Genomic DNA, 18,299 nt, shown 5'->3' on the forward strand with positions numbered 1-18,299 from the left:
TTTAAAATTTGTAGTGTGTCAAAGAATGGGAATGTATGTGCATTGTTTGGTAGAAATTCAATAACCCTGACTGCTTTTTTCTGCATGATAAATAGGCGATTTACACTACTTATGTTTTGACTCCATGATAAAAGGCAATATGTGAGATGAGAGTGAAACAAAGCATAGTAAATAGATTTTAAAGTTTTTTGTTGTATAAAATGTCTTAGCTTTGACAGGATGGCAAGGGATCTATTCAACTTATTAGATAAATCGTTATAATGGTAAGTTCAGGCTAAGTTTTCGTCTAGCTTTATACCCAAGTAGTTTACAAATTTTTTGCACCAAAGTTTTATCCCATTTAACTTAATTTTGAGCTGCTGATCTAATTTTTTGTGACGACTTTTAAATAATATTAAATCAGTTTTTTTGGAGTTGAGGGAAGTTTTGTTGGCATTTAGCCAGAGGCATAGTTTTTTAAGATCATAGTTAACATATTTGTTGATTTTTTTTATGGACTTACTAAAATAGAGGTTTGTGTCATCTGCAAAGTGTTGGACTCTACACAATTTTAAAGCTTTAGACATATCATTTATATAAATAAGAAACAATAAAGGGCCAAGGACAGATCCCTGAGGAACACCTACTTTGATATCGGTTAGGTCTTAGCTCATCCCACTAATGGATACTAATTGAGTTCTATTAGTAAGGAAAGATTTGAACCAAGAGTTTGAGACTCCTCTAATACCATAGTACGATAGCTTATAAAGTAAAATGTCAATATCAACAGTGTCAAAAGCCTTTTGAAGGTCGATAAAAATGCCACATCCAAACATTCCTTCATCCAGAGAATCTTTAACTTTTTCTGTTAGACTTAATAAAGCAAGTGATGTAGAGTAGTTTGTTCGAAAACCAAATTGTAATTCACAAAACAATTTATTTTCATTGAAGAATTTGTATAAGCGGTTAAACATTAGCCTTTCAAGAATTTTATCAATGTTGGAGAGGAGGGAAATTGGCCTATAGTTTGATATTAATAGTTTTGAATCAGTTATAAAAATAGGTACAACTTTGGCAGTTTTTAAGTTTTCTGGGAAAATACCACTTGAGAACGAGATATTAAAAATGTTAGAAAGAATTCTTGAGAGTTCTGTATTTAATAGTTTTAGAATTTTAACAGGCAGACCATTTGGTCCAGAAGCTTTATTTGCGTCTAAAAAGTTGATAATTTTTGAAATTTCATGTTCGTCAGTAGGTTTTATAAAGAATGATTTTTGAAAAGGATTTGATAAGTAATATGTGAAATGATTCATGGATGAAGGAAATTGTTGCCTGGACATCCTTACCAATGTTAGTAAAGTAGTTGTTGAAAGCATTACAAATATCAAAGGGGTTTGTTATTGTTTTATTGTTATGTATGATTACATTAGGAGTTGTTTGAGAGTTACTTTTAATATTAATAATGTTTTTAATGCCTTTCCAGGTTGCTTCTATATTTTTTATGTTTTCAGTAAAATAATTATCGTAGTATTTTTTTTTGATTTCTTTGAGTTTAGATTGGAGGTTATTACGAAATGTTTTATACTCATTATGATATATGGTTTTATTTGTTTGATTTTTAGACCTAATATATTTTTTAAAGAGATTATTTTTGTGCTGTATAGAGTGCTTGAGTTCATCTGATATCCATTGTTTAGTCTTGAATTTAATGTTTTGTTTGTTAAGCTTTTTCAAAGGCGCATGGATATCGAGCAGTAGATTAATGTTGGAGATAGTATTCTCAAGAGACTGAGTACAATTATCAGGGTATATTTTTGGTTCTCTGTCTAAACTAAGATTGTGAAAATCGTTTCTAAATGCAACTTCATTGAACTTTTTCCAGTTTCTTTCCTGGATTAAGAGCTTTTTATTAGGTGGTGGTTTAAGAATATTATAGGCTATCAGAAATTGTGGAAGATGATCTGAGATTGTGGTGGTAAGATTCCCTGCTTTATATTTATTTGATTTAAGATTTGAAAAGATGTTGTCTATTAGTGTTTTTGATGTTTTACAGATACAAGTAGGGTGGACAATGTGAGGTAGAAAGTAATTTGAGGTGAGTGAATCTAAAAAGTCTCTAGTATATGAATCTGTGTCATACTTTAACAGATCAATGTTGAAATCTCCTAAAATGAATACAGTTTTATTTTCTTTTGTTAGGTTTTTGAGTAACGGATTAAGATAGAATGATAGGAAGTTGTCTAAAGACATTTTTGGATGCCTGTAAATACAACCAACGATAATATTTGATTTTTTTGGATTTACAATTTCAATAAAGATAGATTCTAGTTCTTTTGGTTTAAAGATGTGGAGATCGTTTCTGGGTTTATAGGCGAGCCTGTTATTTATATATAATAATGCACCACCTGCATGTGATTCAGATGGTGTGTGTTCATAGGAATACCCATTAAGTGTTAAGTTGCTAGTTTGTGGGCTTTTTTTATTCAATCTGGTTTCCGATATACCAATTATGTCAAATTCAAGTTTTGTTGATTGGAGTAGATTTTCAAGGTCATCAAAATGTTTCGAGAGTGATGATATATTGATATGAAAAACATTGAATGAGGATTTGCCAGCTGCTATACATTTTAAATCATCAACATTGGTGTAGTAACTGTTTATTGAGGTTTTTCGAGTTTTGTTGTTGTTATTAATATGTGTATTAAATGTGTTGAATACTGTGTGAAGACTCTCTATGGGAAAACCTGATACTTGATAATTTTTGTTTATTTTAGTGTTACCATTAGCAAGATTTTCATTGTCAGTTATAGTTTCGTTATTGAAGGGAAATATACTAGCTAAGCAATTTATTCAAAACCATGAACAATTTTTTGAGGAGTTTTTTAGTAATTGGTAGTCAATATCATTGAGGTTGTTACATTTTAGGTGGACCCAATTGAGGCAGTTATCACAAAAAATAGCTTTCTGATTTTTATAGACATTAACTTTGCAAACAGCACATTCGCTATGTGTAGTTTTCATTACTGTGAATTGATATGGCGATAAAATATATAAGTAAAATTATTTATATGAATGTAAGTTACTGCAATCTAAACTGCAATCAAAAAATAATAACGTTAAAAAAATTTAAAAAAATAAAAAAAAGTACTGATCAATACAAAAAAAAAACGCAAAAATAATAGAAACAAACAAACAAAAACAAAAACAAAAAAATTACATGGATTAAGACTTTTGTTTATTCAACGAAACCAACCAAGCGCACATTTTTTAACAAAAGAATTTTATGCTATTTATCGTTTGCAATGTCTTCAATTTAAAATACCAGAAACAGAATAAAAATAAAAAGTAAAAATATAATAAACATCACAAAAATTATTACTATATCGCTAAATTTTATACAATATAAAAGGCTTGAAAAAGTTCAAATATAGTGCCGCAAATCAAAATAAAACAAAACAAACAAACTAATAAAAGAAAAAAATAAAAAACACGTGCAAATCAAAGGTACCATTGCTCGAACTCCAAAGCTATACACATACATATATATATGCATGTATACATATATGTATACATATATATATATATATATATATATATATATATATATATATATATATATATATATATATATATATATTTATATATATATATATATATATATATATGTATATATATATATATATATATATATATATATATATGTATGTATGTATGTATGTATACATGCTTACACATATATACATAAATATACGTATATACACACATATACACATACTTATATAAAAAATTATTACTAAGTGTGCAGAGAATTGGATAATAAAAACGGGTAATTTATGTATACTTTTTTATTAAAACCTTATTTTTTGATATTGATTTTTTCTTAAATGTGTTTTTCTTGTGTGTTACTTGGCTTTAGTATAATATAAGCAACATAATATAATACACAAACACAAAAAATGTGATGCATAAAATACTTTGCACATAAACATTTGTTAAAAGTTTACTGAAAATTTGGTATGAGAATATTTATTATTACTTAAAATATTCATATTTCTTTTTCGTTTACAGCTAAAAAATGTTTATAAAATACCTTTTCATCACACGTGTGATTTGGACATTAAAGATAATAATGATACATCGTTCATTATTTCATTTTCTAAATTGATTTTTTTTGTTTTGTTTTGTTTCCTGTCAGATCATAATTGAGTATTTTTATTGTAAAGTCAATTAAAAGAATCAAAATTTTTTATACCCACATTAATTTAAAGGTACTAAAGTGATTGCTTTTGTAAGACCTTCATTTGAGCTAAGTGAAACCTTCACTTCGGCCTAAATAATTTTCTGTTAGAAGACTCAGACTTTTGAAATTTACCAAAAATATTTTTAATGCCCCCTTGCCCTGGCTAAAAATGAGACTTTTTGCAGTCCAGTGTTATTTATTATATAAAACTCATTTAGTTTTTGCAAATTAAAAGTCAAGTTCTAATTTCTAATGTTGTTTGTAAAAAAATGATTAAGTTAATAAATTCATTTAATTCACTAATAATTTTTATGATTTTAAACAACATAAATTCATGATTTAAGGTTAACACCATTACATACGTATACTATTTTTAATATATAAGCAATTTTTAAAGGGATCTCAAACCTTCGAGACATGTTGTGTTCATATTAAAAAGAATGATAAAAAAATTTTTTTGGCTAAATTTTTTTTGATTAAAACAAAAGAATACATGCATACCAAAAAAAACTAACTTTTTTGTTTTATTCAAAGTTTGCCTTAAAGTATGCTACATAGTCTTCATAATATATGCCGCAACCTACAGACTTGATAATTTATTCAAGTGCTTTTTATTTCTAAGAGTTTTGGTACATGGCGCCATTGATTTTTTTTTGTTTTTTTACATAATTGATCTTTTAAATGAACAAAAAAATCAATGACAAGTACTAAAACTCTTAGTAATAAAACGCGCTTGACTAAATTATCAAATCTCTAGATTGCAGCGTATATTATAAAGACTTTTCAGCCTATAACAAAACAGAGAAGGCAAGCTTTGACTAAAATAATAAAATTAGTTTTTCTTGATATGCATTTATTCTTTCGCTTTAATCAAAAAAGTTCAGCCCGAACGTTTTTTTTATCATTCTCTTTAATATAAACACAACATGTCTTGGAGGTTTGGAATCCCTTAAGAACTTATTAGTAACAAGTGTTTAAAACTTTTTTTTTTTGTTGAAAAAATTATGATTTTGAAGTTTAAAATAGTGATGAATTTTTAAATTTTAAGCTAGATGTAAAATATTTTTATATCTGTTTGCTTAGGTAGTCATGGTTACTCATTGTTCTTTGACAACAATGGAGAAGTTCAATTTCCATTTCAGTTATATCATTATGGATTAAAGTGTAAGTTTTTTAGTCTTAATATTTTTGTTTTATTTATGAGTTCATTGTTTTTTTTTTTATTTGTTTTGTTTTACAGCAAATAAAGAAGCTTGCGATTGTCAATTGTCAATGAATGGAAGCAATCCTGGTAACTAATATTTTTCTAGAAAATAATATTTCTTTACAAATATAAATATTATTCTATTTTTGAATTTATTTTTTAATCTCTTATTTCATTTTTGTTTGAATTCTTTTATATTTGTTCACAAAAATCGGATCTCAAAAAAGTATTTTTAGTTTTAACATAAAAAAAATGCAAAAAATTGCTTAAGTTCAAATCTGAATAAGCAAAAGCAGACAAGTCAGAAGAGAAATTTAAATTATATTTTATAAAAATACTTTTGCAAAAGCAATTTTTTCCAAATTTATATAACTTTTCAAAAATACTCATGAAAATTAAACAGATTTTATTTTTTAACAACCTATTCCTAGAAATTCCAAAGTACATATTATTTTATTTGAAAGAACTTTAAGTAAGTTAATTTAATTTATTATTCTAACCAAAATGTAATAATATATATTAATGATTTTGAATTAAAAAATAAGCTTTACTTTGATCAACCAACTTTCTTGTCCAAATATTCCTTCCTCAAATACCATTCCTGAATATCTTTAAATATATTAGTTATAAAAAATGTACTAGACAAATTATGATTGTTGCAAACATAAACTCGTCATTAAATTAGAAGTTTTGGTTGTTAAAAATATTGTATAAAGGTTTTGTATCTTTAATATTGTAAAATTAATCACTTTAAAACCACACAAGCTGCAGCTTTATTAATTCAAGCATTTAATTTATGGTTATTTCAAGATGTCAGATTTTTTGTATTTGATAAAGAAATATTAACTATTTTACAGTTTTGGTAGTTTTTAAAAATTATTAATAAATATAATGATTTGTTGACATAATCTTAACAAACTCTTATAAATTTTGAATTATTTTAAGGAGATTTAATTGACTTTGTTATTCGTTAGAATTAAAACTTGCATCATCATGGTTTCTTGAAGTTGAAGGTTAATACAGGTGACCAGTAGAGCTGTATAGTAATGTAGAGTGATATTTTAAATTTCAAACGTGCACCACTCCACAAATATGCACCAAATTGCAAATGTGCACCACTTTGCAAACATAGCTTTATTATATACTTTTAAACTCAAGAAGTTTAGAAACACAGTTATATATATAAACAATAACTATCACACAAGTATAAATTACTTTTAAATAAATTCTAATACATTATGATTATATTTTTACATAATTAAAAATATGAAATTAAAAAAAAATAAAGCAAAATTTTCATTTTTATTTTTAGTATCTATGAAGTTAAACTTGTTTGTTTCAAATTTGTATATTTTAGGTAAAGACTGTGGTTTAGAACTCCCCAAAATGGAAGTTATAGCTGTCATGGATTCAGTTCGTGTTAATGGATCAAAAAAGGTTAATGAGACAGTAGTTAGTGAGCTGCAGTTACAATATAAACCTACTCAGGCATCAAGTATTTACTGGCCTGGTAATAAAAAATTAGAAGATGTGTTAGATGAACCAGTTTGTGGTTTTGATGGTAGTAAATGCATTGATCGATCTCAAAAAGAAAAAGGTTTTTATATTTTGTACAGATAAAAAGAAAAAAGGTTTTTATACTTTGTTCTCATAAAACTACTATTATATCAAAGAATAAAAAGTAAGTTTTTAGAAAGACCTAACTAAGATTTTATAGTAATGAATTTAAAGGCATCCTGATATTTTTTGGCACAACATTTTTATGAAAATTAATTGATTATTAGTAATTAAAGGTTTTTAAAAATTTAACTAAAAAAAATTAAAAAACTAACAAACTAGAAAACCTTATAACATAAAAACATTCACTTAAATAAAATTTTTTTTAAATTTTCATTTATTATTTTCTGCCATTAATTAAGTTTCAAATATAAAAATTAAAAGTATGCCAAATATATCTAGATATATTTAAAAAATAAATTTACTTTATGTGGTACATACATACATGCATGTTAACATTTTATTTAAAACTTTTGTTTTAAATAGAGTTTGATATAATCCTTCAGTTCTTCAATCCTTTATTTTTCGGATTTTTTTTGATTTTTAAGATTTTTTCTTGCTTTGAATTATTGGTAATATATTATTGATTTTTATCTTCAAAAAATATACTCATTTAAGGATGTTGTTGTAATTTTCAATCGAATCTTTTTTGACTCCACTAAATTTTATTGTGTTTTGATCTTCTAAATATGAAAAATAGTTTTTATTATTTGCCATAAGTAACTGTTGTCATGAATAAAAATGTTTTGTTCAAATCAAACATTTTAATGTGTCACTGCTGTACATTTATATTTTAAAAGTGCTTGTAAAGGATAATTTTAAGGACCTTAATGTTTTAACGAGCTGTGATATATAAAATAGTTTATATTTCATTTACTACTTGTTTTTATATACATTTTAATTTATTTTTTTAAATATTTTGTAAACAATAATATAAGTTTTGAAAATGGATTTTTTTTTTCAGAGAGATTATTACTTGGTATAACAATAGCAATGACTTTTGTCGGAATTATTCTTATCATTGTTCCATTAGTTATGTACAGGTAAAAATTAGCAATAACTTGATTACACAGATTAAACAGGTCAGCAAAATATCTGTTGCATTATTTTATCAATAGTTTTTATTAGGTATGCTTAATTCAAATTTAATATCAGATTTTTTTAGCAAGTTACCGATTTTTTGCAGTAATTTTTTAATTTTATGTTGTGGAATGTAGGTAGTGAAGACATTTTTTCTAGTGGATTTTGAAAAGTAGATTTAAAACTCATTTAAAAATGCTTGAATATGTTTTAAAAGGTTTCGTTTTTTACACACAAAAATAGAAAACAGATAAAAGTAAATGTCAGTTTTATGTTTAAAATAATTTTAAATGTAAATAAAATATATTAATATAAATTTTTTGTAATGATATTACAGCTATAGTATTATCATATGAAGTTTCCAAACTTTTTATAGATTTATAAAATTAATAAAAACTTTAGTTTTGAAAAGGATTGGAGATTATTATTTACTCATGAAAATTACTCATAAAAACTCAATTAAATTACACATAAATACTCAATTAGAAATAAACTTTTGATCTAGTTTCTTCACAATTGAGTCATCTTGATTGATGCTCCAAAAGTAGTGTTCTGTCAAGAATTTGCTTTAGCGTTCTTGGTAACGATCTTGAATTAACTTGAATCTTTGATCTGGAATCTTTGCACTTATTCTAGATTTTAAGAAAGAAATAGTTATAAAAAACAATATCTTCTGTTCATTTTGCATCCAAGATTTTAACATTTTAATAACTAAATCTGCATAATATTATGCTTATATATTTATAAGAAAGTTTTTACAGAAATCACAAATGACAACCAAGTATATTTGTTTTTGCTATCCATTGTTTTGACAAATCCTTTTAAAGGAAATTTAAGATAGAGCGCTAGAAAACCTTTGTCTTGCTAACAGTTTATTTACAATATATTTGTTCCAACTGTGAGAGTGTTGTGAATTTAGTATCCAGTGTTGATTTCTTGTTCAACTGTTCTGTAGGCAGAGAAACATTAAAATTTAGTAACACTTTTCTGCTAACTATAGAGAAAGGTTACCATTGTTGGATCTTTGCAAATAATCAAGATGTGTTCTTGTTTTAATCAAGATAAACATCATTTTAATAATATGGCAAGTTTCTTGAATGTAAACAGAATGGTCAATTGGGACAGGGCCAAAAATATTGCTAAAAATGATGCATCGAAGACATTTATCTCTTATCTATTATCTATTAAAAATATATATTATCTATTAAAAACTGAAATATTGTGAAAATGTAAATAAACAGTTATAAAAAACAAAATTTAAAATTTAATAACATAATAATCACACCAATAGTTTCAAGAAAAAAAACAATTAAAAGAAAACAACATTTATATGAACTTTTCTATTGAAGAATAAAGTAATAGCCTTTAAATAACTTTGATTGATGTTTTTGTTTTTTTTATTGAATTTAATGTTTGTTTTTTATTAACTTTATTCATTACTGTTGCAGTTTTTTTTTCTAATTTTGATAACTTGTTTAACATTAAAACTAATAATTACTAAATTATTAAATATTATTAAATCAGACTCGGTCGGGAAGCGGGAGCGATCGCTCTTGAATACTGACCACGAAAATAATATTTAGTTGCGAAAAACTGGCCAGATTTTTTAGTCGTTTTGAGAAGATTAAAGTTTATGTACCAAAAAATTTTTGTTTTACAGACATACATAGAAACATACATAAACTTGAATGTTCTCAAAAACTTCTTGGTGCAATAGAATAAAAAGAATATTTGCAAACTCTAAAAACCCGCCAAATCTGCAAACAAACTAATGCTATTAGTTCAAGTCAAGACGACAAAGTTACTTGAGGAAGAGTTTATATCAAGTGTACTCTTCAAGTCTTTGTTGGCGTTCATTATTTAGGTGACCTAATTAATAGTATGTATTGCACCTTCTAACATCATGTGCGATTCCTGTCCGCTTTCTCTATGCTATCTTTCTAACACGACTTCTGTTTTTCACCCTAATGTATCTTCATTCTTCCCAAACTCACCTTACTCTTGGTCTATAGAGCAGGTTATGGCGCCCCTTCAGGAACTGAACTTGTCTTTGCGGCCCTAGGTAATGTGGCCTCTTTATGGCAATTACCCGGACAAGGATAAACCACAATACCAATTCTATTGGTTCAAAAAATATGCTAAGTGAAATAAAGTTCTAGAGTATTCTGTTGAAATTTTTTTTTAAATTATATTATTCGAAATTTGTTAAGTTTTGAGGTTTTTAGCATAAATTGTTTCAATAATATATTATCAAATGAACTATTGTTTTGTGGCTCATTTTAAATCTTTTAAACCATTTATATTTGTTTACAAAAATAAATGTTTTAAATATATATTTTTTAAATTGTCAAAATTTTGAAAGTTTTTTATATATTATAGATTTTATTAGTATATTCTAATTTTTTATTTAAAAAGTATGTATTTTGTATGTAAATGTAATTTTGTGTGTCTGTTTTTTATTCTAATGTAATCTTTATGATTTATTTTGTAAACAAAATAACTTTCAACAATAATTACGTTTTCAATGAAATTATTAATAATCATCGAAGTTGATAAAACTAATTATGAAATAAACATACAAGAAGTTTCTGGTTACTAAATACAAACATGCATACAAAGTAACTCACAGATAAACAAGTACCACACCTGAGGTCATGACAGAACACAAATATATATATATATATTTATATATATTTGTACTTTCGAGTACTTAATAGAAGTGGTTGGGTCGGATGTTTATTAATTTTTAGAAAATTTTCTCATCCACCATAAGCTCATTAAGCCCCCCTTCCCCCTCCCCCCCTCCTGTTTCCTTTTATTAATTGTTATCAACAAAAATTACTTGTTATTAACAAAAAAATTATTTCTCAAAATTAACAAAAAAATTTAAGTGAAAATTGGCCTTAAGAATTAAAAAATATACTAGTAACTGATAAATATTGAAAAACTTCCAGTGTAAATTCTGACCCCCTTCCCCCCGTCCCCCCGTTCTTTAGATCTGGACTAAAATTCCCACCCACCCTTTTATTTGCATCCCACTTGGACTCGAGAGTAACATTAAACAATATTGTTTCATCTTCTAGGAATCTTCAGTAATGTAATCATTTTATGGGACTAAATCTAAGCAATAAAACTAAATAACTATTTTGTTGTGCACAAACTACAGAGCTGCGAGCAAACAGCAATGATGCATCCCATAAGGAGAGAGCTCAACAAAACTACAAGTTAAGGAGCTATATCCAACATTAGACAATATTGTTTCACAAAACAAACATAATTAATCCATTTTCTTTTGTGTACCGAGAACTGATTCTTTCCCCCAAGAAAGAAAAGTTTTTAAGTTCTTAGATATTGGTTTACTAACTCTAATTATTTTCAGTTCAGTTGCCATTCGTACAAACTCATTATACTTAAACTTAAAGTTACTTTTTTCTGTTTTAAATACTAATTAAAATTTTTTGCCACTCACTAAACATCATCAACAGAATTATAAAGCAGTCCCGCTTCCTCTTCATAGAGTATTTTTAACCTTTTTAGTTGATTTCCACCTAGTTAATTTAATTTCTACAGAAACTCAATGATTTAATTATTTCATTTGTTCATCTTACTAAGAAGAGTTGTTTTGAATATGTTAAACTTTTCAAACTAGGTGAAGCATAAAATAGTTATTAAAAAAAATTTTTTATTTATAAAATAATTTAGCTTAAAAATAAAACTAGTGTTAGTTTTATTAGAATCTTGTTGGACTTTTTGGGGCCGGGGCTATTTTTATTTTGGAGGTCTTTTTTTATGTGCCTCCAAAATAAAAATAAAAACAGCTAGTGTAAAAACAACTATAAAAAAAAGGTCTTCTTGACTCTTTCTGGGCCTCTAACATTATGGGGCCCAGGGCCATAGCCCCCTCTAACCCCAATCCTCCTTAATCCAGCACTGGAAATAAGACACAAGTATATAAATAAAAATTATATTATACTCTTTGATAAATTAAAGAACATTTGTTTCCTTATTAAGCACTTTATATAAAAAATGTCGCTTAATTTTATAAAAAAAATTATAAATGAGCGATGTTTCAAAAATATTAAATATAAGTTTTTTCGCGTTAAAAGTTATTTTCTTTTCGTAGTTTATTTATTTTATTTTTTTTTGTAATTGTCTCTCATTGGTTCAATTAATCTTTTTTGCGCTTTTTTTTTGTATTTTGAAATGTTCTCAAAACGACTAAAAAATCTGGCCAGTTTTTCACAACTAAATATTATTTCGGTGGTCAGTATTTGAGAGCGATTGCTCCCGCTTACCGACCAAGCCTGTTAAACATATATGTTATACATATATATATATATATATATATATATATATATATATATATATATATATATATATATATATATATATATATATATATATATATATATATATATATATGTATATATTTTCAAAGAGTGTTTTACTAAATTTAAGTATAAAACACTCTGCTTTATTTAAGTATAAAACACTCTGCTTTATTTATTATATAAAACACTCTGCTTTACTTAAATTTAGAAAAAACAACTTTTAAAAAAAGAGGTAAATTAGTTTCTAAATGTAGACACAAAATTAAGTTTCTCCTTTTGTAATATATATTGTAAAATTTTGTTTCTTGAAGCATATTTAAACTACCATAAAATAAAACTAAAGAAGATATTGAACACATTTTTTTTATTAGCTAGAAAAATCTTTTATAAACAAATCTTGAATCTTTGGATGACTAAAACATACAATTGTATATAAAAATGTTATCAAACATAATGACAAAAAAATCAACATAAAAACTGCAACATATAAAAAATTAAAGCAACAAAAGTAACAACTAAGGTAGTATTTAAAGTATCCCCAAAAGCTTTTTTGTAAGCAACACATCTTTTTGCATCGGTTTTACAAGATTGTTGAAAATTACATTTGGAGCTCTTCTCCAAATGGTATCTAATTTTTGCTTTATGCTTTTTATGGATCGTACTTGCACCTCGACTAATTCTTTGTCGATCCAAACATAAGTAGATTCAATTAGATTTAAATCTGGTGATCGAGCTTCCCAGGACAAATTTACTTTATTTTCTTTCATCCATTCTTTTACTGTACGAGCTGTGTGGACAGGCACCAAATCTTGTTGAAATTGCATTTGTTCGATCAATCAGCATGTCCACTGATGGAACCATGCAGTTCTCTAGCGTCTCTATATATGTATGTTGGTTGATTCCACCTGTATAAATGTTACACACTCCTACTCCATTCAAATTAAAGCAGTTCCAAAAACCAACCCTCCCGCTGCCACTTTTCAACCTCGGTACAACAAAGCGATTACTATATTTTTCTGATTCAAATCTTTTAACAAGAACTTTTTTTTTTCTATTTATTACTTCAAAATTACTTTCATCACTAAAAATTGCTTGCTTCCATCTCTCCAAAGACCACCCAATTCACTCCTTACACTACCTTAATCTTGTGAGCCGTTCTCTGACCGTCAACGTTTTTTCCCTGCATAGATGCCAATTTTTCTAGCTGTATTTGACGAAATATGTTTTTCACGTTTTTCTTTGAATGAGTTGATGAGTTCACGTTTTTTATGTTTGTTGTTGGTGACTATTTTTATGCTCATTAGTTTTTTTAACATGATCCTGATGTTGCCATGCCACCTATTGTTTTAAATGTTTTAACCTTCATGATCCTGATGTTGAATGCCACCTATTGTTTTAAATGTTTTTAGAGTATATCTGACGCAAATCTCTGAACTGAATTCTTGAATGTGAATCTTGCTATTTCTCTATTATTGATCATTGAACCGTCCTTCATATTTATTATTTGCCACTTTGTTTCTCTACTCTATTATTGATCATTTATTTCTCTACTCTATTATTGATCATTTATTCTCTACTCTTTTATTGATCATTTATTTTTCTCCTTTGTTTCTCTATTATTGATCTATTAAGTAGAACGGAAATCAATTAAAAAGTTTGTGAGTCTATTTCTTTTTACAATTTTTTCTGTATTCCTTTGAAAAAAGCAAGTTAATAAAAATAAACAACTAAACATTAACTTGTTATTGACATTTTAGTTGGAGATAAATAATTTTCCTGTCGTTCAAAAAAAGATTAAGTCTTTAGGAAATATGGATGGGTTTTTATGATGTTTTTATGGTGAATGCCAACCTGGGTTGCAAAATTAAAACAAATTGTTGAATTATTTTTTAAATAAAACATCTAAACAATCAAAAGTTTGACCTCTGACATTGTTTTAATCAAAGCTAATTTTAATCTATAATAAGGCTTTGGCTCTATCTGTGTCAGGTAGATAGTTGAAAAATATGAACATATTTTATAAGGAACTAAGTTCCTTATAAAATATGTTTACTTTTTACTGTCTTTGCTTTATGTAAATTCTTTTTAAGATTGAAAAATTGGAAAAATGAAATATTATTATTTACTGCCATGTTTATTTTTTGAACTCTGAGGAGACCAAAATCGGTGCTATTTGTGAAAATCAAATATTTTGTGTAATTTATGAAGTTGCTTGTTTTAATTTGACCTGAACAGACCAAGAATCAGTGTAAATTTGTTTTTTTTCATTAAGAAGGCTTTTTTTTTTTTTTTTTTTTTCAACATTTTTACTTCCAACAAGGCTGCAAGCAACTACTATTAGGTTTGGAAGTTACTGGAAGAGAAAAGATGAAGTTTATAGAGCAAGATAATGATTGATACACAACTTAAAAGATTACAAGTTATATGAATCAGGAAAAAAAGATGAGGGAAGCAAATTCCATAGAACTGATGTTCGAAAAAAAAAACTAGATGAATAAGAATTTTCGGAGTACTTAAGAACAGTCACAGTAAAAGGATGAGACTTAATTGAATGACGAGTAATACAAGAATGAATTTTAGTAGGCACAAGAGATGCTAGCTCTTTAGAGCAGCACCCATTATAGAATTTATAGAAAAGAGAAAGTGAAGTAATATTGCAATGTTTAAAGTGCATTTTTGCACCTTGTCTAAAAGAGAGAGGGCATCATTGGAAGATCATTTTATTATTGATAGAAAAGAGAAAGAGAAGCAACATTATATCAATGTGATAATGGTTGAAGGTTGGCTGCAAGAGCAGATCCAACTATGTTTACAATGTGTTTTTGCACGTTGTCTTAAAGAGAAAGGGCATTATTGGAAAATTCGCCCCAGATATGGCAACAGTATTTCATACAAGGACGGATTTATATATATAATATTTTATATTATATTTATAATATTTTATATTATATTTATAATATTTTATATTATATTTATAATATTGTATATTATATGATTATATATATAATATTGTATGTTATATATAAGGTTGTTTTTTTAAAAAAAAAAAAAAAAAAAAGCAAGTTTTTAACAATCATTTTATTATCTTTATATCATTTTATTATATTTAACAGGTTATATTTAATATTATATTTAATAGGCATTATATCATTTTATTATATTTAATAGGCAATACAAGCTAGAACAAGAGCTGTCAAATCAGTTATGGAAGATACCAGCTTGTGAGTTATGTGGTGGTTCCTCTCGTAATTCTTTCAATAGTGTAAGTAAATTTTTTTACAATAATTATCTTTATTTTGGCTGGATCAATATTTTGTAGCATTTTTATTGCTATAAGTAAAGTGTTTTTAATCTCTAGAAACAAAGTATTTTCTGGAGGAATAATATTTTTTTAGTTTTTTAAAAATATACATTTTGTACACTATAATATATTTGAAACCTATATTATATATTTAGTTTTTAAATAGTTAAATAGTTCACAATGAAAGTTTATTTTTATGTAATTGACAATAATCATTTAATTTAGTTCTCCTTCTTTTAGTTAGCTTTAAAATTAGTGGATTATATTTAACAGACATTTTTAAACAAGTTTAATTCTTTTTAAGTCTTAGATAAAATTATAAGTAAAACATCTAAGATGTTCAACAACCTTGGGTTTTCATCATTAAAACATCTAAGATGTTTAACAACCTTGAGTATTATAAACAAAACATATAACATTCAAACATGTGTTTTATATCATGTGGATATAAAAGCAATTTATAAATGAAAGGAAAAATAGATGGATAAATAAAAGCTCAATTCGTAAAACCAATGTATTATCAAGAAACAACTTTTAACAATGATGAAAAGTACAAATCTAAATGAGTTAAAAATCCCCAATGGTTTTTTGACAAGCAAAACAATGTTGTTAAGAGTGTTTGTATTACCATCTGCTAGTACAGCTCATACTGCCAAATACAAGTCGTAAGTTATTATTTAGCATAAATAAAATTGCCTTTCACAACCATCTAATTGATTTTGAATATTACTTTTTTTAAAACTTCCAATTTAATCTTAAGAAATAAAAACAAGATATTTACTGAAAATCTGAAGCAAAACATTTGTATGTCTATAGTGTTTGTCTGTTCCTGATACCTTAAATGCTTTGGCTTTATGCAACTCTACGTTTCGGAGTCAAGCAAAACAGTCCATCATTTACAACAATGACAGAAATCTTTGATGGGTGTGAGTAGGATTTGTATCTAAATATTTTTCATTGAAGTTTGTTGGTCAATCAAAGTTTTATTTGCACATTAAGGTCTGAAAGTTAATCAAAACATGATTTGTACATTGTATGCATTGCGAATTTGATTGTTAAACATGAGTTATGTACTATCTAAGTTGCGCTTGATGAATTGTCAAACATAAAATATGCATTATTATCACATCAATAAAACATGGTATGCACATATCATTCTGATTGCTAATTGAAAAATGGCTTGTGAATTGAAATCTAATATTCAAGCAGAGGTCTTAAAAAGTAAATCTGCTTCTTTTTTTTATTATTATTAATACTTTTGAAATTGACTTTGTATTTTTCTATTGAATAAAAATTATGAGTTTAAAACATAATGATATCAATTATGAGTTTAAGTGATTACCATGTATGCAGATTAACTCTAGATTTTATGATTTTTGAATTTAAGCTATCAGAAATATTCCTACCTGGTCTGCTAAATCAAAAAGACTTAGTCTGGTGGCAAAATTTTTACAAGAGAATCCAAGCTTTAACCAGATAAGCTAACAAAACTTGAAGAAATTTCAGAAATCCTGACTCTGAATATTTATTATTATTAATTAGATAGCACATACATTATATGCAAGTTGATTTGATGGGAGAATGGGTTTGGGCATGCTATCTCTACATATAACTATTATGTCACAAATATTATTATGGTTATTATGCATTGTTCCAGCTGATATACCTATCTTAATGCAAAATAGCAACAAACGCTAGTAACAAATTAGGCTTTTTGATATCAGATTTAGTTTTTGTGTTCTGAATTTCTGTGATAATAAAAATATAAAGTGTAATAAACAAAAATTTTCTGGTATTTATTTTATGCACGTTTACCTGAGATATAAAAGCGCAATGTTTTTTTTATTTTTAAAGCGGAAGCAAAAGTTTTAAAATATTTTTATGGAATAAACTGAGTTAATTAGTTAAATTTTTTTCTTTTTTTTAATTTACATTTTTTTTTTTTATACATAACTTTTCATTGATATATTTCTTACATACTTAGATGACCTTTTTAAAATAATTTTATAATTTTTCTTTAAAATATGGGAATTAGAAAAAGAACCATCATTTACAATCTTTAGAAGTTTCTAAAGTTTGCTACTGAGCTATATTTACTATTAAAAATGAAGAGATGCACATATTGAGCTGATTAGAAATGATATAAAAAGATCCACATATTAGTCTGATTAGAAATGACATGAAGAGATCCATATATTGATCTGATTAAAAATGATATGAAGAAATCCACATAAGAGGAGCATCATATGACTGTGCCTAAAGAAATTATACCTTACATTTTTTTTTTAATTTATTCTAATTTACTCCCAACAAGGCTGCAAGCAACCACTATTAAGTTGGGAGTTGTTATCAAAAAATAGTAGAGTAATAGAGTAAGGAAATGGTTGACAGAAAACTTAAAAAGTTGAAGTTGTATGAATCAGAAAACATAAAGATGGGAATTATTGGACCTTGTTTAGAAAAGAAAGAGCATCATTAGAAGAACCCAAATATGACAGCAGTATTTCATACAAGGAATAATAAGAGATTTGTAGAGGTAGAGAATGGAATCAGGAGAAAGAAAATGGCAAGCTCGATAAAGAGAAGCAACCTTAGCAGATGCTAATT

At 26.3% G+C, this 18,299-nt stretch overlaps 1 protein-coding gene across 1 annotated transcript in view; it reads left to right on the forward strand.

Moving 5' to 3' along the window:
* The window catches only part of LOC100199577 (atrial natriuretic peptide receptor 1), a 70,145-nt gene that overhangs the window by 17,138 nt on the left and 34,708 nt on the right, over window positions 1-18,299 (forward strand). Inside the window, exons 6-10 of the mRNA XM_065803875.1 lie at window positions 5,303-5,383; window positions 5,460-5,510; window positions 6,781-7,020; window positions 7,945-8,023; window positions 15,560-15,653. Coding sequence (XP_065659947.1) covers window positions 5,303-5,383; window positions 5,460-5,510; window positions 6,781-7,020; window positions 7,945-8,023; window positions 15,560-15,653 — 545 coding nt within the window. The remainder of the gene's footprint in view (window positions 1-5,302; window positions 5,384-5,459; window positions 5,511-6,780; window positions 7,021-7,944; window positions 8,024-15,559; window positions 15,654-18,299) is intronic.

Source organism: Hydra vulgaris, chromosome 08 (genome assembly GCF_038396675.1).
Source record: "Hydra vulgaris chromosome 08, alternate assembly HydraT2T_AEP".
Lineage (NCBI taxonomy): Eukaryota > Metazoa > Cnidaria > Hydrozoa > Anthoathecata > Hydridae > Hydra > Hydra vulgaris.